Raw genomic sequence first — 23,985 nt, forward strand, 5'->3', positions numbered from 1 at the left:
GCAGTATTAACACCATGTAGTAGCACACAATTTTTGTTTGAAAGAGGTAATTTTATGTATTTTATGTTCAATGTACTTGGCCACGGAAATATGAAATGATCGTAAGGTATTATTGACCGGGAGATCGTTCTTGGGGTTGGTTGGGCCTCCTGGTGCAAGTCTTTCTGTTTGACGCCACTTCGTCGGATTGCGCGTCGATGAAGGTTAGATAATATTGTGAGAACAACACAAATACCTAGTCCTTGAGATAAGAAAACATACGACCCAGTCGCGAATCGAACGCATAACCCCGCGATCTACTGTTAGTAACTCTAACCACTGGCCCATGTCTTGGAATTAGTATGCAACTATCGCTAATGTAAGGGCCTGTTTCACTATTGGAGACACTGTCACAGAATTCATTTTTATGAATTCTCACTATGTTTCTAAAACTTAAGAACATTATTAAAATGAAAAAAAAGTGTTCTAGAACGTTAAGTCCGTGTTCCTCAGCTGTTTTTTGAAAGACCCTTCTTTATTTATGAATATTGTAGAACATTAGTTAAAAAAGGGTCACGGAATTAGGCATGCCTACCCTACTCCATCGTAGAGCAAATCGATTTTGGCCTTAATTCTGCCATGACATCCATTGAACTAACGAATAAAATTTAGCGGTTATACGTGTTGCCCTGTATACCAAACGAACACTGTATGTCCGATGTAGACAACTGCACAGGAATCGTTTTTTGTGAAGTCTGCAGACATCGAAATTTAACCATTAATGCATGAAAGACTGTTCTCTTCCTAATAACACCTGTTTCAGTCCGAAAACTGATGGTAATTGTTGAGCGTTCTGGCATTCGGAGGCATTATGCAAGGTGTATGAAAGTTTTCATCCTCGTTGGTGTCACAGGAATAGAGAAATACGGAGTAGCCTTAATGCAGCCATATAGTTAACCCTTTAGAAGATGGTGTTCGTGCGGAAGCCATTTCCATCGAAGATAATGCCCAAGTACATCGAAATGCTGCATTGGGTGGCATTTTCGTACATGAAACTATAGGAGCTGTATATAAATATGGAAATACAGCAAGAAATAAACGCTAGAATTTAAAATCAGACGCTAGCGAAGCCAGCTAGATTCACTGTTGTATTTAACCAAGAACGGAACCTGTAGAGTATAAATTTATTTGTTTATTTTTATTTATCGTTTTATTTAACCTGGTGACATCCGTCAAGCCCTTTCATATATCTAACTAGGCGTTATACTCATTTCACATTACGTAGAAAAATATGTTTGTAAAATTTAACAATATTTTCAAAAATGAAAGAAGTGTTTGAACATAAATGCAGATTCTAGTCAAGCCTGAGGTTACAGTGTTGTTATTAACAACGATCGGCACCCATGAAATGTCCTCAACACGTTGCGAGAGTCAGTCGTGGTGAGAACAATGCTGTGTGTAGTTGTGACAAGCATTGTATTATGTCGAAGCTAAGTGAATTCGAACCTGGAAAAATTGTTGGTACTCGCGTGGTAAGTACTTCTGTAACCAATGGAACAATGAAAGCCAAAACCATCATACGCTGAGTCACAACGCGGCTGAAAGTGTGGTCATTGAGAAGGATTTTGACGAAAAATAAGAGGACGACTGTTGCAAGAACCACTGCAGAGCCGAATGTCGTACCTGCGAAACCTCTCAGCACAAAAATAACACAAACAGAACTCCATAAGCTAGAAATTGCAATTCCAAAACCATCCCTGGACTGTGAAGCAGTGCAAGGAACTCACTTGGTAGGATGGGTTTCGTTGCACACTGTTATCAACTACTGGTCGAGTTTGTATCCCAAGAGTGATACGCGTTGGGGTTCGATGATGATTTAATTAGCCATGTCTTATATTCCAGTGACCCCAATGATACCCTCAAGTACGCTTTACTGCCCAAGGATTATGTGGCCATTTTGGTTAACCTGTTTCACCTCATGAGACGAAGCTTGTTCCACAGTGTTGATGCTGTGTTCCAAGACGAGAAGGCTGCTGTTAATACTGCTCGCATCGTCCAGAAATTGTTTCTTGAGCACGGGGATGAAATATCGCATCTGTGCTGACCATCATAGACTCAAGAATTAAGTATTATTGAGCTTATGAGTACTAATTTAGAAAGAAATGTACGTGATTGATATCACTTCCATCCTCATTATCAGAACTCAAAACTATTTTGCAGGAAAATGAAGTAAGATTCCCTTGAAAATCATAAAGGACCAGAATTTATCCAATCCAATACTACTGATGACTGGAAGCTGTTTTGTAATCAATGGTTTTTCTACACAGTATTAGGCATGGTAATGTGTTTTGGTTGTGTATCCATATTTTTGTAGATCTCTTGTATCACATCGTACGCACTACCAGTCAAATTATCATGTGCTGTAGAAGGAAGACCAATTATAGCTTCGAGAAGCCTCTAAGTCCTCATTCAGATAATGGAACTGCCGTTTCCTTAAGATGGGGTCGACTGTCAATACAAATCTGGAAGTTTTCCGTAAACGGCATGCCTCCCAGCTGAACAGTTTAGTGGGTTCAGAAAATGGACTGATAATAGTGACAAATGAAGATCGATTTAATGTTGAGCGAAGCGAAATTCGCCCGATACCATTAGCTTGGAGATGCTCAGTAATGAATCGTACTTTTTTTTTGTTATATTTTATCATCCATCTTTCGACTGGCTTGTCGATGCCCTCCATCTTTCCGTACCTCGCGCTAATCTTTTCTTCCATACGTAAGTACTTCATCGCACATTCTGTATAAATGAATGTCAGTACTCTATTCTTCGGCTGCCCTTACTGTATAACGACTCTTCTGCTCCTTCAGCGCCAAATTAACTATTTCAGGATGCAATACCTTTTGTCCCTCTAAGGTGTCCCTTCTTTTGTCAGAGATCTTCCGCATACTCCATTCATCACCAATTCTTTGTAATAATGCTTTGTTTCGTGTTTTACATGTGCACTCAATTTTTATGATTCTCAAACAGCATCAGTCTTAAAACGCATCCCGTTCACTCTAATATGCATTTCCATGAAACAGCAGCCAACGAATGAAGACAGCAGAAGTTCTCACCTCCGACTTCCTGATGGCGAGAATCCGCTATAATCGCCCAGAGCTCGTCAGGAATTTTCGAGAGTCGTCCGTCATCCCTTCTCTGGCGACGTCAACGTTATATGTTTGCTGCAAGCGGAAATTTGTAGTATTTATTACAGAAAATGTAATTTGAGGCAATAAGAGCGCTTAAAAATTAAATCTGCTATTCAGTTTTCAGCAATCCTAGTTGACGCTCACTGACCTGAAGCAGCTTCTGATTTAGGAAGTGTTCGTCGCTTTACTGAGCCCTGCTATGACCGAGTTATCATGTTTTTTTCCATACTGTAACAGTGAGCTAAGTGAAAGGATATTCCCTGTGAGCAGTCTTCTCACGGAACAGAGCTTCCAGATTTATTACGTTACTTTGAAATGTGAATTGTTATTTTATGTACTTTTGCAACTCCGGGGTTGGACCAGGTGGTCTTTGTGATTAAATTTCACCTTATTTTGTGACGCTCACGACATCCTACTGAAGAAATTAGTTCTCATTTCATTATCACGCATACTTATTACTTTTTTGTAGTATACTTTTCCTTCGACGTATGTCTTGACGTATTTACGAGAGAAATTCAGAGGGAGCTGCACATTATTTCAACTAAAATGTTAAGGTTTCCTTTGTCTACCGGGTAAATACGGAGAAGCTAAAAAATGCATTTTTCCGTTATTACAAATGGCACTGTTATCCAGGAAACTGAAGTAACATTTACGGCGGGCAACAAACTTGCGCCGCGCGGGGTAGCCGCGCGGTCAGGCGTTTTGTCACGGTCCGGGCAGCTCTCCCCCCCACCGTCGGAGGTTCGAGTCCTCCCTCGTGCATGGGTGTGTGTGTTGTCCTTAGCGTAAGTTAGTCTAAGTTAGATTAAGTAGTGGGTAAGCTTAGGGACCGATGACCTTAGCAGTTTCGTCCCATAAGATCTTACCACAAATTTCCAATTTTCCAACAAACTTGCGTCGAATGAATGGTGTCACAAACTTTAAGTGTAATTCTTACGCCGGCCTGTTTGTTACCGACAAGATCTTTTTTCATCGGCATATCGCAGCTTCAAAATGAACCCCAACTTGGGAAACGTAAGGTCTGTTCGCCTGGTTCTCGTGACAGCTTCCCCACAAGCGTGTGTCTTGGGCTTAACCGCTGGGCCAGAGGAGCTCATTAGATGAAGTGGTGCTGCCATGGACAGGCAGTCTCATCCAGTTTATGAAGCCTTCAGCAGTAACCCAAATTCTTGAAGTTACTAGGACCTTGCTCAGGGATCGTTACTTTCTTTGGACATTCTGTGGGCTGTGAGCATCTGGTAACGACAATTTCGATGCATATTTGCCCTTTTACAATGGGTGCGTGTGGACACTTCTGATCAAAAGCATCTAGACACCACTATGTCACGCAAAACTGACTACATTGTACCAAGACAGGTGGACTTACGAATACAGAAGGAATCAAGGGATGTTGTGCTGCCAGTACAGAAGCAGTAACATCTGAGTTGATCGGACTGGATTGTTTAGTGACTTCCGACTTGGACAACTATTGGATGTCACTTGACTAACAGATCCATGATAGCCATCTCACCCCATCTAAAGCTGTGCATGTCGACTATTGGTAATGTGATCGTGAAGAGGGAAACGTACCAGTAAGCCAAGACCAGCTGCCCTCATGTACTGCCGGGCAACGACAGTAGGGCTGAGGATGGTAATAAAAAGATAGCATGACATCAAATGAACGAACGTCTCGTGAGTTCCCAAGTTCTACTAGCGGTCTGTCTAGGGAGATCACAGAAAATGGGGTACAAGGGCCACGCAACTTCTCATAAGCCACGCATATACATTACTGGCCATTAAAATTGCTACACCAAGAAGAAATGCAGATGACAAACGGGTATTCATTGGACAAATATATTATACTAGAACTGACATGTGATTACATTTTCACGCAGTTTGGGTGCATAGATCCTGAGAAATCAGTACCCTGAACAACCACCTCTGGCCGTAATAACGGCCTTGATACGCCTGGGAATTGAGTGGAACAGAGCTTAGAAGACGTGTACAGGTACAGCTGCCCATGCAGCTTCAACACGATACCACAGTTCATCAAGAGTAGTGACTGGCGTATTGTGGCGAGCCAGTTGGTCGGCCACCATTGACCAGACGTTTTCAGTTGCTGAGAGATCTGGAGAATATGCTGGCCAGGGCAGTAGTAGAACATTTTCTGTATCTAGAAAGGCCCGTACAGGACCTGCAACATGCGGTCGTGCGTTATCCTGCTGAAATGTAGGGTTTCGCAGGGATCGAATGAAGGGTAGAGCCACGGGTCGTAACACATCTGAAATGTATAGTCCACTGTTCAAAGTGCCGTCAACGCGAACAAGAGGTGACCGAGTCGTGTAACCAGTGGCACCCTATACCATCACGCCGGGTGATACGCCAGTTTGGCGATGACAAATACACGCTTCCAATGTGCGTTCACCGCGATGTCGCCAAACGCGGATGCGACCATCATGATGCTGTAAACAGAACCTGGATTCATCCGAAACAATGACGTTTTTCCATTCGTGCACCCAGGTTCGTCGTTTTGTACACCTTCCTGTATGTAATGCAGCGTCAAGGGTAACCGCAGCCATGGTCTCCTAGCTGATAGTCCATGCTGTTACAAACTTCGTCGAACTGTTCATGCAAATGGTTGTTGTCTTGCAAACGTTCCCATCTGTTGACTCAGGGATCGAGAATCGGCTGTACGATCCGTTACAGCCATGCGGATAAGATGCCTGTCATCTCGACTTCTAGTGATACGAGGTCGTTGGGATCCGGGACGGCGTTCCGTATTACACCCCTGAACCCACCGACTGCATATTTTGCTAACAATCATTGGATCTAGACCAACGCGATCAGCAATGTCGCGATACGATAAACCGCAGTCGCGATAGGCTACAATCCGACCTTTATCAAAGTCGGAAACGTGATGGTACGCATTTCTCCTCCTTACAGGAGGCATCACAACAGCGTTTCCCCAGACAACGCCGGTCAACTGCTGTTTGTGTATGAGAAATTGGTTGTAAACTTCCCTCATGTCAGCACTTTGTAGTTGTCGCCACCGGCGCCTAACTTGTGTGAATGCTCTGAAAAGCTAATGATTTACATATCACAGCATCTTCTTCCTGTCGGTTAAATTTTGCGTCTGTAGCACGTCATCTTCATGGTGTAGCTATTTTAATGGCCAGTAGTGTATGTAGCAAATATCAAGCAATGCCACTGGATAGTGGATCAGTTAACACGCGCCACTTGTGATGGTAAATCTCGTTTGCAGCAGTCTAACCACTATGAATAGTGTAGTACAAGCCATCTGTAACATAAAGAAATATCCTAAGAGAAATAAACGTTTATAAGTGCACGGAAGAGAGTTCAATCCTCTCTGTCCCGATTGAGTGATGAAGAAGATGAGGTTTGGTTTTTCACAGGTCACTATTGACACTTTTTCGAACGATGTTGAAATAATGAGAACAACACAAACATCCAGTTCCGGAGGGGAGAAAATCCCGCCGGTGCCTGGAATCGAACCCGGGACCCCATGATCCTTAGGCAGCAACGCTAACCGCTGGTACTCCAGTTGCGGACATCCCGGTTTGGTTCAACGGAATGTAGTACCTTCTCTCCTCCATTTGGGGTAAGGCGTTTATATCTAGTGACAAGTTTCTAGCCGTTTCCGTGTGATACTTTAGGTGGAAACATAATCGTTCCATTTCCACGTCAGCGTTTCCATTTACCGATGTTCGTTTACTTTCATTTCCGTGTTCGCTCAAACAAGTTCTTTCAAAAAGTTTAAGGCTTGTTGTCTTGTTCTTAACAAACTGCTCAAAAATAGTTTTAAAGTTCCTGTATTTTGGTGAACTTGAATGAGCATAGATTCATGGGGAACAGGGAAGGAAAAAATAAACATTCTGATATCATGAAAACAGGTTTAGTGTGAAATAAGAGCAAAACAATAAACCTAATCAAGATTGTTTTGTTTCACGGTGCACATCGCATCGCATCTATGAACTGAAAGTCTGATACTGAGTAATGATCGCTACAGTATTGATCCATTCCGTTGACGTGCAGAACTCCTCAGTGGTACGCTGTCATAACGATAGCCTAGAAGTTGCTGCTCAAGCTTGCCAAAGTCTTCGATGGAGGATAGCCTGAGGGCATCGAATGAGTGAGAAAGCGTCCTGCGATGATACATGCAAGCTTCATTCTATACAAAGCATGGTCACGCATTTTGCAGACACTGCGTGCCAATCCATTTTGCTGAATTTCGTCATCTGGAAGAAGTCGTTTTGAGGTCTGCGCATTGTGTTGGTGCTGCGCCCTCTAGAAAAATGAGTGGGGAATGGGGAACACGTCCTGATAAAGCGTAGCCCTCAAATGTGTGTGAATTTGTAAGGGACCAACCTCTTGAGGTCGTCGAATGGTTCAAATGGCTCTAAGCACAATGGGACTTAACATCTGAGGCCATCAGTCGCCTAGAATTACAACTACTTAAACCTATATAACCTAAGGACACCACACACATCCATGCCCGAGGCAGGATTCGAACGTGCAAGGGTAGCAAAAGCGCCTAGAACCGCTCGGTCACAGCGACCGACTGAGGTCGTCGGTCCCTAGACTTACACACTAATTAAACTAACTTATGCTAAGAACAACACACATAGCCATTCCCGGGGGAGGACTCGAACCTCCGGCGGGAGTGGCAGCGCAGTCTGTGACATGACGTAACAAACCGCGCGACCACTCGGCGCGGCCGTAGCCCTCAGATTACGCTCGACCGCAGTGAGATGCCTCAGACATCCTTACATGATATCGGCCCAGAAAGTTGACTCACCCCGTTGTCTGTATCCCTGAAATATGTTGTGGTTACCAGGCCGCCTCTGTCACTCCTGCAGCAATCATCAGGCGTCAGGCAATTCGTCTGTGAGAGCAACCCGGCTCTATAAATCCAGATTCTATTCCACGTTTCCTCTTGCGCACTGTTCCAGCGCATCACGATGGACAGAGGCAAGGGGAGTATTACTGTTAGTGAGGTACTCCAAGAGGTCAAATTGATCACATGGAGTAGGGATGGTGGTTATCGTTGAGACAACCGGTTTTTGGTTATGTCGATGTTTCTCAACGCCAGAATAACCTGCATGTTAAAACCACTGAAAATTAAAATTAATTTTAATTGTAATAATCAACAGCCTTAGTTGCACCGTTTACCTAGAATTTATCTAGGTTTCAGTCGGGATAACCCAACATTCTTCAGAATAACTGCAACTACCGTTTTTCCATAGTGTACATCGTCAAGCTAAAACTACAAATCCATAAATTATCGTCAAACTGTAAAAACGTACCTGAAACTGCCTCTGCCCGAGGCAGAACTCGAGGAAAGATTGAAGCTTCGTGATACATAGGTTAAAAAAATAGCTCTGAGCACTATGGGACTTAACATCTACGGTCATCAGTCCCTTAGAACTACTTAAACCTAACTAACCTAAGGACATCACATAACACCCAGTCATCAGGAGGCAGAAAAAATCCCTGACCCCTCCGGGAATCGAACCCGGGAACCCGGGCGCGGGAAGCGAGAACGCTACTGCACGACCACGAGCTGCGGACATCATATGTAGGATCAAAATTTTAAATTAAACAGACAAATAAAACAAACCTTTGTCCGTCCACCGTTCGTGCTTTCCACGAAAAGTGATAAGTGCTTAAAAAAAAAAAAAAGAAAAGAACAGCTGAGTTCTCCAAGTTACTCTATTTTTTTAAAACCCTACTCAAAAATCATGTTGTAATCAGGAAGCATATCAATGTTTGGGGATTACGAACAGAGTGTGTAAAGGGGTGGAAACTGAGATTGGGAACCCTATTTTTCGTGTTAAACTGTCCGTTTCCAAGTGCTACAAACGGTTAAACGCATATTATGTAGACACGACAACAGATAAGCTACTATCAGCTATTGTAAACTATGAATGAACTTTCAAGTTTTAAATTTCCTCTTATGATGTCGCAGGTTTGTTGAGGTTCCTCCTGTTCTCAGTCCATTAAAGAAAAAGGAGCATTGTACTTCATTTGTACCCCACATATTAAATACTTCTAGGCTAGAGGTGGTGCAGCTCTGTAATGCAGAGTACAACGACAGCGAGAAACTTCCATACAGGACAAATAGGGCAAATCTCCTACACTGCATGTACAGGCCTACCATCCAATAGGTCCCGCCACGTGGTAACAGGTTCCGCATTGTCTCAGGAGTGCTGTACCCCTACTCTTACGCCATGTATTTACTGCTCGTCTCTATCAGCATTATCAAAATAGCGCTGATCAGTTTCCCCATTTTTATAACAACGCAATATTTCAAAATAGTGGAAATTTCACGAATTAAAGTTACTTCCTCTACAAAATGGTTTATTACAATACCAAAATTTTTACCACTGCTGCTATGGCTAATTCCTATTTCGGGTCTTTACCCGATTGGTAGCAAAAAATAATAAAGGCTCGGTTATTAGTAAAAAAAAAAAAAAAATAAACCTATTACAACCGAGATCAAACACCGAAACTTACGGGTTATTCCGAACTGTCCGCAGCTCGTGGTCGTGCGGTAGCGTTCTCGCTTCCCACGCCCGGGTTCGATTCCCGACGGGGTCAGGAATTATCTCTGCCTCGTGATGACTGGGTGTTGTGTGCTGTCCTTAGGTTAGTTAGGTTTAAGTAGCTCTAAGTTCTAGGGGAGTGATGACCATAGATGTTAAGTCTCATAGTGCTCAGAGCCATTTGAACCATTTTTTATTCCGAACTAAAATACCAGTTATGGTTTTAACCGGTCGGTTTTTCCCACCCCTAATGTGGAATCGGTTTCATACTGTCTGCGTCGACATTACCATGCTAATTGAGTGCAAACGGGCAGTGTGCCCTGTTATTGTATTCTCTTCGTTGTACCTACGAGAAATGTTTTGTGGATAGTGATCTTCGATTGGTGTTGTGGACTGATGGCGATCTTTACTAGAAAGTGTTCACAATGTCCTGTGTAAGGTGACGCAAAAAAAAGAGCGGTTTAAAATCTGGTCTTTTGGGAGCAAGGTGCGTCCAGCAAATCGAATTTTTCCGTAGTCACAGAGAACGCCTGCCTCAACTGGGAGGAGACCCCACTCCTGAAGATAGGTTCGAAGCGGGGCCCTGGAATCTGCTCTACCAGCGAATAAAATTTTATCCCTCAAAGACTGAGCTACTACTCCAAGTATAAAACTCCTTTGCGTCCTGTTCTACATTGGTGTCCGCTGCCGTGTCTGTCCGCACAGTGTTGGCCCAAGTTGGCGCTGCAGAGACGTCCGTTGCTGGAGCACGTACAAGGCTGACAGAAGGGGGACGTGGCATGGAGTGACGCGTGGGCAGTGCGCCCGCCCGCTGCAGCTTGTGGCTTCGCAGACAGCTGTGCGTGACCAGCGTGCGGCAGCGGCAACGCAACGTCATGGCTGTTGTTTTCACGTCACCGTGCTCTAGCTGCAAGCTGGGAACAGGAGTCTTCATTACAATGGGGGAATATAACAGCACTGAATATTCAGGCGGCAGGCTACAGGACGCGGGGTGAGTATTTCTTAAAAAACTTATGGCTGACAAGTGTTTTGTGTTCGATCAACGACAAGATCATTAGAGACGGAGCACAAGCTTGAATAGCAGCAATAAGGAGTAGGAAAAAGTCCGTGTCCTTTGCAAAGGAACCGTACCGGTGTTTACCTCGAACGATGTACTGAAACCATGGTAAACTTAAATCTGGATGGCCGGACAGTGTTTGAAAATGGTTCAAATGGCTCTGAGCACTATGGGACTTAATTTCTGTGGTCATCAGTCCCCTAGAACATAGAACTACTTAAACCTAACTAACCTAAGGACATCACACACATCCATGCCCGAGGCAGGATTCGAACCTGCGACCACAGTGTTTGAAAAGACGTCCTTCCGAATGCAAGTCCATCACTTCACGTGAACGCCAACTTGATCGGAAAGTGAACTTGGAGAAGCTGAAAAAAATTCAGCCAACAAATTGCATATAAAGCTTTATTGGAAATCTTGACCTAGGTTTCGACAGTTCAATGTCAACTTCGACTTGTGCTTTTTGTCATATGTATACTGCTGCAAACCAGATGGCATTGCTGTGCTTCATTGTATACAAGTCAACGTTTACGTCGACAGGAGCCTTAAGGTAATGGGCCGCTACATTTGCGTCGTGATCTGCACACCTGTAATATTACGGAACTGCATCGTAAGTTCAAATGATTCAAATCGCTCTGAGCACTATGAAGCCATCACTCCCCTAGAACTTAGAACTACTTAAACGTAACTAACCTAAGGACATCACACACATCCATACCCGAGGTAGGATTCGAACCTGCGACCGTAGCAGTCGCGCTGTTCGGGAATGAAGCTCCTAGAACCGCTAGGCCACCGAGGCCGGTGCATCGTAAGACATGGCTTGTGATTATCTGTTTTCATAAGATGGATGTCGAATATGACAAGAGCCATTTGGGATTTATTCATCGTGCTTAATCAACATCTGATGTAACAAGATTCACTATGCCTTATGAAGTAGAAAATTTTAAAATTGGCGAAAAGTAGGTCAAGGGTTCCAATAATATCTCCAGGTTTGCAGTTGCTGAAGTGGCAGCCAAGTTTAAGGCTTGGGAAAGTGTTTGTTTCTCCGCTTTGACCATCCAATTTTTGGCGTAAAGAAATGGAGAAATTTTACTTTAAACAGGGGAGACAGGGGAGGCCAAGCTGTGTCAGAAGTACTCAACTTGTGCGGTAGCAAAACAGCCGTAGACAGTAGGATAATGTGCGGTGTGGCTGCATTCTGTTGGAAGGAGGTGTGCCGAATGCCGTTATCTGGAAGAGAACTGAAGCCTTGGAACCAAATACACTCCTGGAAATGGAAAAAAGAACACATTGACACCGGTGTGTCAGACCCACCACACTTGCTCCGGACACTGCGAGAGGGCTGTACAAGCAATGATCACACGCACGGCACAGCGGACACACCAGGAACCGCGGTGTTGGCCGTCGAATGGCGCTAGCTGCGCAGCATTTGTGCAACGCCGCCGTCAGTGTCAGCCAGTTTGCCGTGGCATACGGAGCTCCATCGCAGTCTTTAACACTGGTAGCATGCCGCGACAGCGTGGACGTGAACCGTATGTGCAGTTGACGGACTTTGAGCGAGGGCGTATAGTGGGCATGCGGGAGGCCGGGTGGACGTACCGCCGAATTGCTCAACACGTGGGGCGTGAGGTCTCCACAGTACATCGATGTTGTCGCCAGTGGTCGGCGGAAGGTGCACGTGCCCGTCGACCTGGGACCGGACCGCAGCGACGCACGGATGCACGCCAAGACCGTAGGATCCTACGCAGAGCCGTAGGGGACCGCACCGCCACTTCCCAGCAAATTAGGGACACTGTTGCTCCTGGGGTATCGGCGAGGACCATTCGCAACCGTCTCCATGAAGCTGGTCCCGCACACCGTTAGGCCGTCTTCCGCTCACGCCCCAACATCGTGCAGCCCGCCTCCAGTGGTGTCGCGACAGGCGTGAATGGAGGGACGAATGGAGACGTGTCGTCTTCAGCGATGAGAGTCGCTTCTGCCTTGGTGCCAATGATGGTCGTATGCGTGTTTGGCACCGTGCAGGTGAGCGCCACAATCAGGACTGCATACGACCGAGGCACTCAGGGGCAACACCCGGCATTATGGTGTGGGGAGCGATCTCCTACACTGGCCGTACACCACTGGTGATCGTCGAGGGGACACTGAATAGTGCACGGTACATCCAAACCGTCATCGAACCCATCGTTCTACCATTCCTAGACCGGCAAGGGAACTTGCTGTTCCAACAGGACAATGCACGTCCGCATGTATCCCGTGCCACCCAACGTGCTCTAGAAGGTGTAAGTCAACTACCCTGGCCAGCAAGATCTCCGGATCTGTCCCCCATTGAGCATGTTTGGGACTGGATGAAGCGTCGTCTCACGCGGTCTGCACGTCCAGCACGAACGCTGGTCCAACTGAGGCGCCAGGTGGAAATGGCATGGCAAGCCGTTCCACAGGACTACATCCAGCATCTCTACGATCGTCTCCATGGGAGAATAGCAGCCTGCATTGCTGCGAAAGGTGGATATACACTGTACTAGTGCCGACATTGTGCATGCTCTGTTGCCTGTGTCTATGTGCCTGTGGTTCTGTCAGTGTGATCATGTGATGTATCTGACCCCAGGAATGTGTCAATAAAGTTTCCCCTTCCTGGGACAATGAATTCACGGTGTTCTTATTTCAATTTCCAGGAGTGTATGTCTCTGTCTGTTGATACAACTTTCAGACATCACGCTGACAGCAGAGCTTCCTTCAAGTAAGGACGTATCATTCCACCACACTACACGACACCGCACGCCATACACTAACTCTGACACTGGTGAAGCGGAGCAGTATTTATTCGTGCCTAGTAACGCACGTTCTGCTTATTTACTTATCCACTTAAGAGTAAATGGGATTCATCTAACATCGGAATATTTTCACTGAACTTATTTACCTCAGTGCTTTTAGCCAACAGGTTTTCACAATCTTGTACGAAGAGTATCATTAGGTTTCAGTTCGTGAACAGTCGGAATCCTGTTGGATGGCTACTAATTAGGACCCTCAATGTAGAAACAGTTTTTCACACTGTATAATGATGACTTCTGGTCACGAAAGCTGACAACGACCGGAGGAGCGATATGCTGCCCACATGCACCACCATATCCGCATCTAGGGGCGCTATCGGCTCACGATGACCCGACGGCCGGTCGGTTCCCAGGCCTGTTCGAACGAAGGTAATTTTTATGACGATTCCTTGCCGCTGCAGCGTGCACAGCGTCAGTTTTTTCTTGGGTACAACACAAGCCGTCTAGACTTCCTTTCACAGCCGAACCATTCTCTCGAAATCGCGACCCCACGTTTTGATCGTGAGCGATGAAGGAAACTGACTGCAGGCAGAGGGGTCTCTTAATAGCGCCTAAACTCTGTGCAGCTGTTACGCTATCATGTAACGAATAGGCACTCACGACGACCGCGAGATCTGCATCGTTCCATTGCGCCATTGAGATGAACTGTCCTAAATTGCCACTTGACAGTTTGGCGTCTTCTCCCCGTTTTCTGAACGTCTACAGTGCTGCGAATATCAGATTTAAATGTATCCGTTTCTGTGCACCACCTTGTATTATGTACTGATTCTCATAATTTTTTTGCAATCTCTGATAATGAAGCCATCAGTCTTTTAGAGATTAAAGTTCAGCATAACTGATGAGACGAAGAGATCCGTAGTATTCGAGAGGAAATGTTAAAGAGTGCAATACCTAAAAGTACGTATCATGTCTAAACATGCATATATACCTTAATGCCTAAAAATCGCGGTTGCTAAATTAGTCAATTGTTATGTAATTTTTGGTCTAACAGCAGAAAATTTAAAGTGGCCTTGACAGTATCACAGAAACACAGCTGCAACGGAACGAGAGTACGGTGCACTTTAACGCAATGAAACTCAATTTGCTGTGTGGTTTCACGATTTCGCAATAGGTTCGAAATCTCAGGCACAATGTGTGATTCGTACAACAAGATATCTGAAAGGCATCATGTGGAAACAATCTCTAGCATCTTGGCTTTAGAGGCGAAACTTTTGGACGTATACCGCGCAACCTGCCAAAGAAAGAATGATTGAGCGTTGCTTGGAAGTCCTAGAGTTTGCCGCATTCTACGTGCTAAATTGTAGCATTTTGTGTGGCCTCAAAACGTGGTACCAGAATGATGTGAGCATCTTAGGAGAAATCACTTGATCCGATGATACACAGTATGACACAAAGAGGACGGTAAAATGATGAAACCGTCTTCTGTATAGTGTTGTTAAAAATTCTCATACGTCTTCTTTGGAACGAAGTTGTGCCTAAAAGGTTTTTGTGTGTGGAGTGAACTTTCATTCAGAGATGTAACCGTACCATTGTATCTTCCAAAGAATACTGTACGCTACACAGGTTCATTTTGTCTGACATTTGTAACATTTAGAAAATAAAGAGTTTCTGTCACAATAGGAATAAAAGCCGCGAACTCATTATATCTTATACTTAAAAGCTTACGTCAAAGATATTCTTTCCAATCTGCTTGTTAAACTGAGGAGTGGTAGTGAAGCTTTTCCACATGTTGTATAAATTAAGTGTCAGCGGACTTCTGCCTTCGATGAACAGTGAAGCAACCCAATGTAACAAGACGTCGCTAAACTTCGGAATGTAAACAATATAAAGTGTATTCAGCAGAGTTCATCGTAGTCATTAGTGTAGGCTCAGGTGTTAGTCATTTTAAATATATGTAGAATACAAAGGAGACAAGAGTACATCATAAATAACTTGTTTTATTTAACAATTTTATTGTTGCAACCATTTTTTCCTCAAATTTCTAAACATTTAATTTCCCTCAGGCAGTAACAAAGAGATTTGGCACACGTTTCAGGTGCAAAACTTTGTCAGTAATCAGTTACCGACTTTCCGTAGTACGCATGTGCATAGATAGCTGGATACATGTACAATGACGGATGGAGAAAGCGATATAAACTTGCTATTCACCGACGTTACACGGATGCTGGTAATTGAAGCTGTCACGGAGGAGGAAGATGTAGATGACTCTAAATTAATAGCTCTCAGTGATTCAATTGCTCCTTGCAATATACACTCCAAAACTTGACAAAGTAGAATGCTTGGTGTAAACAATGATAGGATCAAAAAGAGGAGTGTCTTGAATTTCAAATAGGTACAGATACGACAGCGATATGCATCTTTAATTTTTCCCTTCAGGATGCCCCATACTGTCACCTCTTAGCAGGCTTCCTGACCATCTTCATCCTGCAGACGTAATACATTTTAATTTATCCATGTTGATGGTGACTGAGCACCGTAGTTACGAATTAAAGTATAGAAAGAAATACAGCAGTAAGCCACTTTTTGTACCGCTTTATTTGTGTTAATCGGTGTTTTTGGCTTTCAACTACCTTTAGTTGGCGCAATATGTTCATATTATTGTCAGTACAATATCTTTATTGACTGCATTTATAACGGTGGAGCTTCCCCATATACGAAATAATTTTAGGTACCAAGTTTCCCGGGTGGCATATTTACGTTTATTAACAGTAAATAAATTAAACGGAAGTAGTCCTTCTGGTACACGTTGTAACCAATCGAACTGTTGTCTTGCACAGGGCATAAGCAGCGTTCAAAATCTAATGGACAGAAACGTTGTATCCAGGAAGACACGAGTAGGCCTATGTCATGGGACGACTACCAAGGTTTACCTGCATTGTCTTACGACCATGACCGCAAGGTTTAAAAGGACAGTTTCATTAAGAACTGCTGTTCTCCCACAGAAAACTGCAGCAAATGGACGAGACAACCATCAGCGGCTACTGTGTTCGTCGGTGTACTTTGAGTGAACTGCAGTGACAGCGTAACGGTATGTTCTGCTACGTTTTGCAGTGTACGCAGGCGCTTCGGGAGAATAGTTGGCGTGAATGATCTTATAAGGAAACTATGGTTTTACAGATGAACATTATGCTGAACCACCTCACCAACAGAAGTTTTCTTTTAGTGGTAATGAATGCTATTCTGGGGATATAAACACGAGGTTGCATTTTGTACGAAGTTTACCTTATTTAGTCGGAACTTTTTGACTGAGGCGCTTATACATATATATTTTAAATCTTCCAGATTAAACATTACTCGAGACGATGTAAATGGTATTTTTTTTTCTGACATTGAATGGGTAAATTCAATCATTTACTTAACTTGAATTTAGAAGTAAGTGGTATGGTAATGGTCCAAAAGATCTTCAAAACTCCAAGGGCATTATCCACCACATGTTAAAAAGTGCCTAATGAGAACATAAAGGTATCTGCATGGACCAAAAAATTGGCTGCAGGAACGAACATTACACAGGCAATGTTTTACCTTAAAGTATTTGTTTTTTTGGCGACACTTTAATTTAAAAATATGGGAGCTGTTTGCTTATTAAGGCCTGATTCGTATTGACATGGCAATCACAGTGCAAATCTGATGAAGGTTCGCACAGATGTGATCAACAGTGTCGCGTCGCGCCGCATTTCTCAGTTCCGAGCGCGCAGTGAGCACGTAAAGATGCTCCAGCAGCGTGAAGTGTTTATTATCCACTGCACAGTACGGACTTGGCTCCCTCCAATTTCCATCTTTGCTCTCGTGACCGGCTGGTTATGAAGACAACATACTGGCACAGAACAGAGCTGCGGATCAGCGTAGATAATTGGCGGAGAGTACAGGCGGCTGTGTTCTGTGACGAGGGTGCTGCACAGTTGGCCAAATGCTACGATAAAGTGTCCAAGTCGGAGCGTCCAGTATGTGCAGGTGTCGGTCGCTAACTGTTGTAAATAAAAAAATTTTGCTTTTACGAACTTTGAGCATGCTGGATTAATTGCAGGAGAGCAACTTGTGTTAATCAATATAACAGAAAAACAGCCAAGCCAGAAAATTTCACTTTTATTTACTGATGAATAGTTTCGGATTGAGACCCATTTCCATATCACCCATATTGTCAATATGTTATTTCAGAAAATATAAGAACCACGTAAAGATGGCGAACATATCCGTATAATACATTGCAAAGGAACAGTTACAGAGCATACAGATTTCTGTCAAGATACATTTCGAGTAAACAAAGCTATACGTATAAAAAGTGGAAATAAACAGTTAAAGAGGATACAGATACCTGTATTTTCGGGAATATGTTGACTGTCTGGGTGATCTGAATATCAATCCAAACGTTAAACTAGTCATCAAGTGATTAAAAGTGAACCTTGCAACTTTGGCTGCTTTTATATTAAATTTCTGATTTTAACTGTGGTTTCCATTTCGCGACCGATCGGACGTTAATAAATGAATAGCCCTCGTACTATGCGCAGTCGTACATGGGTGACAGACCGAAACGTTTCTTGATGAAAGGCACAAGAATAATAAGAAGTGGCTGGTGGCAGTATTTTTTTCAAGGAAAGTTATACCTCTTGGTCGGATTTCGAAGGTGCCGGATGATCTGGTGTTCGAAGCCCATTGTAGGTTTTGTCAGTAAATAACCGAAGCTGTGCGACTTTCCGCAAGTGCTAATGTAACGTCCCCTTAGAAAAATTATAAACGACTGTGCTGATAAACCTCTTGCATTATTAGGTTTTCAAACAGCTGAGCAAAACTGAACGTACTCAGACATTGCTCTCTTTACTTATTCTAAACATCACTAAACTGACACACAATATTCATTTTTAGCGTAACGCAATCTGACATTCAATAATCCTTATAAAAGAATGACCCTGACTAACAATAACCTGTACCTTTCATGAATCACCTCACAAAAACCTTCGTTACGCGAACTACTGCAATACAGCGAGCGCCAATACTGCCAGCTAAATGAAAAATTCTAACTATTGAAGGCACTAACTACTGATAGGCATGGTTAGCAAATGAAAGATTTTGATAGAGAACAAACAATGTATTTACCTTAATAGTGTTCAAAAGTCATTATATATATATATATATATATATATATATATATATATATATATATATATGTTCTTCAAGACTGCATGGAAATCCACTACTTCCGTGTGCATTTTCTTTTACTGATCAGACTCTGTGCATTGTAATTACTGCTGTGATAAATGACTTATGGACAGTGGACAATTTTTGATGTTGACCAACAGAGTATCAATTTTTATGTGCACTTGATATATATGTTAAAGTTCAAATAAAAAAATTAAAAATATGTATTGGGCGATGCCCAAAATAATTTGTAAAATTTTTGTGGGGTGCTTGGGGGCTATGTAATTAGGCTCTTTAGGTTCTTATCTTGGTAACGCCAGTTAGAGCTCTATATGAAAATCACTGACTGTGCTGTGTGCAGTCTGTGGCTGGTTGGACTCATTGTTGGAACATTCGCTCGTGTAGTGTTGGGCAGTTGGATGTGAACAGCGCGTAGCTTTGTGCAGTTGGAGGTGAGCCACCAGCAGTGGTGGATGAGGGGAGAGAGATGGAGGAGTTTTGAGAGCGGACGATCTGGACGTGTGTCCGTCAGAAAAGGGAAATTTTTAAGACTGGATGTCATGAACTGATATATATATATATATATATATATATATATATCAGTTATATATATATATATATATATATATATATATATATATATTGAACACTATTAAGGTAAATACTTTGTTTGTTCTCTATCAAAATCTTTCATTTGCTAACTATGCCTATCAGTAGTTAGTGCCTTCAGTAGTTAGAATCTTTTATATAGCTGGCAGTATTGGCTCTCGCTGTATTGCGGTAATTCGAGTAACGATGATTTTTGTGAGGTACGTGATTCATGAAAGGTGTAGGTTATTGTTAGTCAGGGCCAGTCTTTTGTAGGGATTATTGAACGTCAGATTGCCTTGCGCTAAAAATAATATTGTGCGTCAGTTTATTGATGATCAGCATAATTAAAGAGAGGATTGTCTGAGTACGTTCAGTTTTGCTCAGCTGTTTGAAAATCAAATATCGTTAGAGGTTTATCAGCACAGTCATTTATAATTTTTCTAAGGGGACGTTTCACTGTCTGGAAGGGCATCTAGTCAGCACACAACCATCAGTGCCGTGGTCAGTTTTCGTGACCGGAGTCGCTACTTATTAACGAAAAAGCCCCTGAATTGACAAACAGAAGCAGTACAGATCTTCTGCCTTCGGAGTACAGCATTTGGCGGTACTCACCGGCGGGTGCGTGAGGTAGGCGACGGCCTCGCTAAGGTGGCGCAGGTTGAGCGCGTGTTGCTGGTCCTCCTCGGGCGCGTCCTCAGCGGGCCTCCGCTCAGCGCCGCCGCCGCCGCCGCCCTCGACGCTGCCGGTGGCGGACCCGGCGCCGGGCGCCGCCCGCGGCCTGGCGCGCGCCGCGGCCGCCCTGCTGAAGGGGCACGCGCTCATCTCGCTACGCTGCAGCTACGGCGGCGCCGGACTTGCCGCTCGCTGGTCGATGCGCGGAAGCCTGACCAGTGCCGTCGCCAACCGGCCGGCGAGGTTGTCAATTTTCATTGGCAGCACGCCTGCCACAATAGCCAGCCGGACAGCCTGTGACCCTGACACGCATTTCCTAGTGTGCCAGCCAGCCCACGGCCTCGAGGTGTTAACAGCTGACGTGTACGTACAACCCTAATTACTCCCAATTATTACCACGTTATCCGACCTCAAATTACTGCATTCCCTGATTTCGGACGAACAGAGTAAAGAGAGCGTAATTACTCAGGCCACCTCGCCAAAATAGCCCTCTGCATTAATTTACTGCTGTCATCCCAAAGACATACCGAATAAAAACATTACACCGTTTAAATTCTTATGTGTGTGTCATCAAAGTACGTACTCTCTTATACTTCGTTGACAGCTGTAGCTGTCTGCCTGTGAAGAGGTACCCACCAAATGTTTTTTCTGCTCGGTACCGTTCTAGTCTCTACATAGCGGGAAGTCTCAATTCGCAGTGGTCGCCTAATGACAGTCGGACGTCTCGACTCGGACAGTGAGGAGCTGCGAAGTGAGCGAAACAGTGTTCGAGCATGCAGTTAAGGGCCACGTGCAGAGGCGACGTCGCGGAGCGTCGCGGCGCAGAGCGGCGCAGGCAGGGACAGGCGTCGTCCTCGCCGGCGGCGACCACGGGTGGCGGGTGGCGACTGCTGGCGCCGGGCCGTGCCCCTCCGCCGCCGCCGCCCCGCCGCCGCCACCCCACCACCGCGCGGCGGCCTCCCCCCACCATTCCGTGGTTTCCCCCACCACCGACCACGGCGTCCGTTTAGCGGCGCCGCAGCGCAACGGCCGCGCCGTTCTCTAGACCGACGCGGGCACCGCCGCTTGGCTTCTCGTAATGTTCGTCCCACATCGCTGCACCGGTACTGTACCGTCGAAAGCAACAACTGGACAAATACAACTCCGAGGCCCATGGTTACCATGGGCTTCGGTACTATGGTAAGATTTCAGAGAAGACTGGCGCCAGTCTCGTGACAAGGAATATCTGTGTGTTTTATACCTCAGAGCATTGCTTATATATGTAGGGAAAGCGAACATCAGAGTAAGTCAACGTTGCCTGACGTTTTTGAGTCGAATAGTTGTGGGTGAGTCAGCCTTGCAGAGGGACACGTTGGCATTGATTGTTTTCCACTCTCAGCAGCAGTTTAGTTGAAACAGAGACTAGGACCGCAAAACACGATGCGTTCGACGTACAGACCTTCTTGAATGCAGAATCTGTAACCACTCCTCACAACGAGAGGGTACGAACTTCCCCTCTCAAGTTGTGATACGTTATTGACAGGATGTACAGGACACGACCGCGAATTCAACAGGCCTGAACAGCCCACGACAGTTTTCGAGAAAATCGGATTCGTTATTGACAGGATGTGCAGGACTCGATCGCGAATTCAACAGGCGTCAACGGTTCTCAACCGTTTTCTAGAAAATCGGGTTTGAACACTTTACGTCTGCTCACATACTGCGTTGTCGCTAGTATTAAAGAAGTCCGAAGCCGCGTATGTTAAGCAGTTAGTTTCTGGGGCGCGAGGTCCACTGGTCGAATATTCCTGCCTACATTGGTTTTCCTTTGCAACTAATTATTTATTATGACTATGCAGACCGACATTATTGAATGCTTCATTTATTATTTTCATTATCTTTATCCCGAAAAACAAGGGTAAAAGAATTTTCCAAATAAGATTAAAAAAATGGCTAACAAGAACTTTAAATAAAATCGATATAGCCAATTTATTTACGTTATTTTATCTATAATTCAGGAGAGTGCAATGTGTAACCTACGGAGACCTATAGGAATCATGATGATACTGATCATGGAAACATGGGAAACAATAATCACTGCGACATCAGCACTTACAATGAACGCCAAGTCCTTGCAATGTCCATGGTCTTTCCAACATGTCCACTGCAAAACAAACTTGGGTTGCATTCTTATGCGGTGCTCGGTCATCGGGAAACTTCGCTGCGTATCACGCCTTTCTGTTGTTAGAATTACGTGAGAATAAAATGAAAAAAAAAGGAGTTCCGGAAGAAAATTTCTATCCTCAAACCTCGCGCTCATAAAACTAAGCGCTTAACGTTTGGTCGGCGACTGATGGAATACCTGCGACCATACGAAGTATATCAGCACAACTAAAATGTTCAAACTCGATTTTCTCGAAAACACTTGCGAGCTGCGTCCTATATATCTCATATGTTGAAGTCTTACTTGTGCCCTACACGTCCTGTCGATATGAATTAGCTCAGTGAGGGGAAGTCCGTACAGTCCACTTGTCAGAGGAAGTTCTGTCTAGATCACAACATTTCACTTAATGGCGCAATTCCATTCCCCAAAAACATTCTGCTACGTGCTGAGACCTTTCGTAAGACAGGTTGTGCATTGGAAAAAACAAACTGGGAGGCAGTGAGCCTGAAACGTTGACGTTGTTCGTTATGTAATTCAACAGTGCACCAGCTGATATGGAAGACGACACGTCGGTTTATTGGTTTATCAAATTTATCCGTTAACGCATTTTTCCGAGTATTAATTTCGATCCCAACAAATTTACAGTTGTTCAGGAGTTGAAGACTGTGTGAAAAGGAGTCGTCTTGTTGAAGTAATCAGGGAGATGATTGGAGAAGGACTTGGGACTGTGATTTAAATGTTACATGCTGCTCAACCATTCCTAAACAGCAATGTCAATAAGCAAAGCTGTCGTTACTGGTCCCTAAACCACCCCCTCCAACTGCAGCGGCGGCCATTGCATTATGACGGAGTTACTGCGTGGGGTGGAGCAGAGAAATTTGGTTTCACAGGGCTTTATTTCTTCGCAGAACGATGTATGAGAGCCCTCACCGTGAGCTCTGAGCGTTAGTTGAATACGCTCCTCGAATTGCTTGTCCCGGAACTTCGCCGTGGTGGCATAAATCGTTGAAATGTTTTACTTCGGCAAGACAGTGCCAGTGCTCACAGTTGCCCGAAATAAGGAAGTAGGTTCTGGAGAAAGTAATGCTCGACAGAGGAAGTGTTAACTGGATATCCCTCTCTCCAGATCACAGTCTATGTGACTTTTTGCTTCGTGGATTTCGCAAGAATAAAGTGTACATCAATAAGCCACTTACTAAGGTTCAATTAAAGAATTAAAGGATGCCATTAAGACAAAGAGAGATTCACGCCGTACCCCTTCACGTGTTGGAGACAGCGACGACAACCTCAGCGTTGTGGTCGACTAGTTTATAAAAATAGATGGCCAGAACTTAAAGCAAATCATCTATAAGGAATAATTAATTTATGTCAAAATAACGTATAAAATGTAAACTGTTATCCCTTGTGTATCTTTTGAAATAAAAGATTTACTTACATTTTAAAATTCACCCTATATATACAATGAATTCGAAATCCATCAAATAACGCTGACTCACACTGACAGCTTGTAAGTTTGAAGTGCCCTTTGTTTACTATAGCCAATGTTGTGGCTGTCCTCTGAAAGATATCGGCAGGCCTGATGGGTTATTTAATACATGTTCCCGTGAACATTTTCATTTGGCCATCTCGAAGTCAGTGTTAAGCACAAACCTTCGCGAAACGGGACATACATTATCAAGCTTCTACGACAATATACCTATTGTGCACGTCAGGGGAAAGGTCTGATTCTCTACATCCTTGTGGAGGTTTAGTTCACAGTAAGAACACACTCCCACTTACCGCTTCAGATAACCAGATGCAGCTAAGACACTGCATTATTCTAAGTAATTTTAATTGTCTAAAAATGGAATATAGT

The 23,985-nt window shown here is 44.1% G+C and overlaps 1 protein-coding gene across 1 annotated transcript in view; it reads right to left on the minus strand.

Annotated features, from left to right (window-relative positions):
- Positions 1–20,041, minus strand: part of LOC124622908 (head-specific guanylate cyclase-like) — a gene marked incomplete at its 5' end in the record, with an annotated part of 502,892 nt that extends 482,851 nt beyond the window's left edge. The window contains one exon of the mRNA XM_047148698.1: positions 19,928–20,041. Within this exon, the coding sequence (XP_047004654.1) occupies positions 19,928–20,041 (114 nt within the window). The remainder of the gene's footprint in view (positions 1–19,927) is intronic.
- Positions 20,042–23,985: the final 3,944 nt, after the last annotated feature.

The sequence above is a fragment of the Schistocerca americana genome, chromosome 7, assembly GCF_021461395.2.
Source record: "Schistocerca americana isolate TAMUIC-IGC-003095 chromosome 7, iqSchAmer2.1, whole genome shotgun sequence".
Classification (NCBI taxonomy): domain Eukaryota; kingdom Metazoa; phylum Arthropoda; class Insecta; order Orthoptera; family Acrididae; genus Schistocerca; species Schistocerca americana.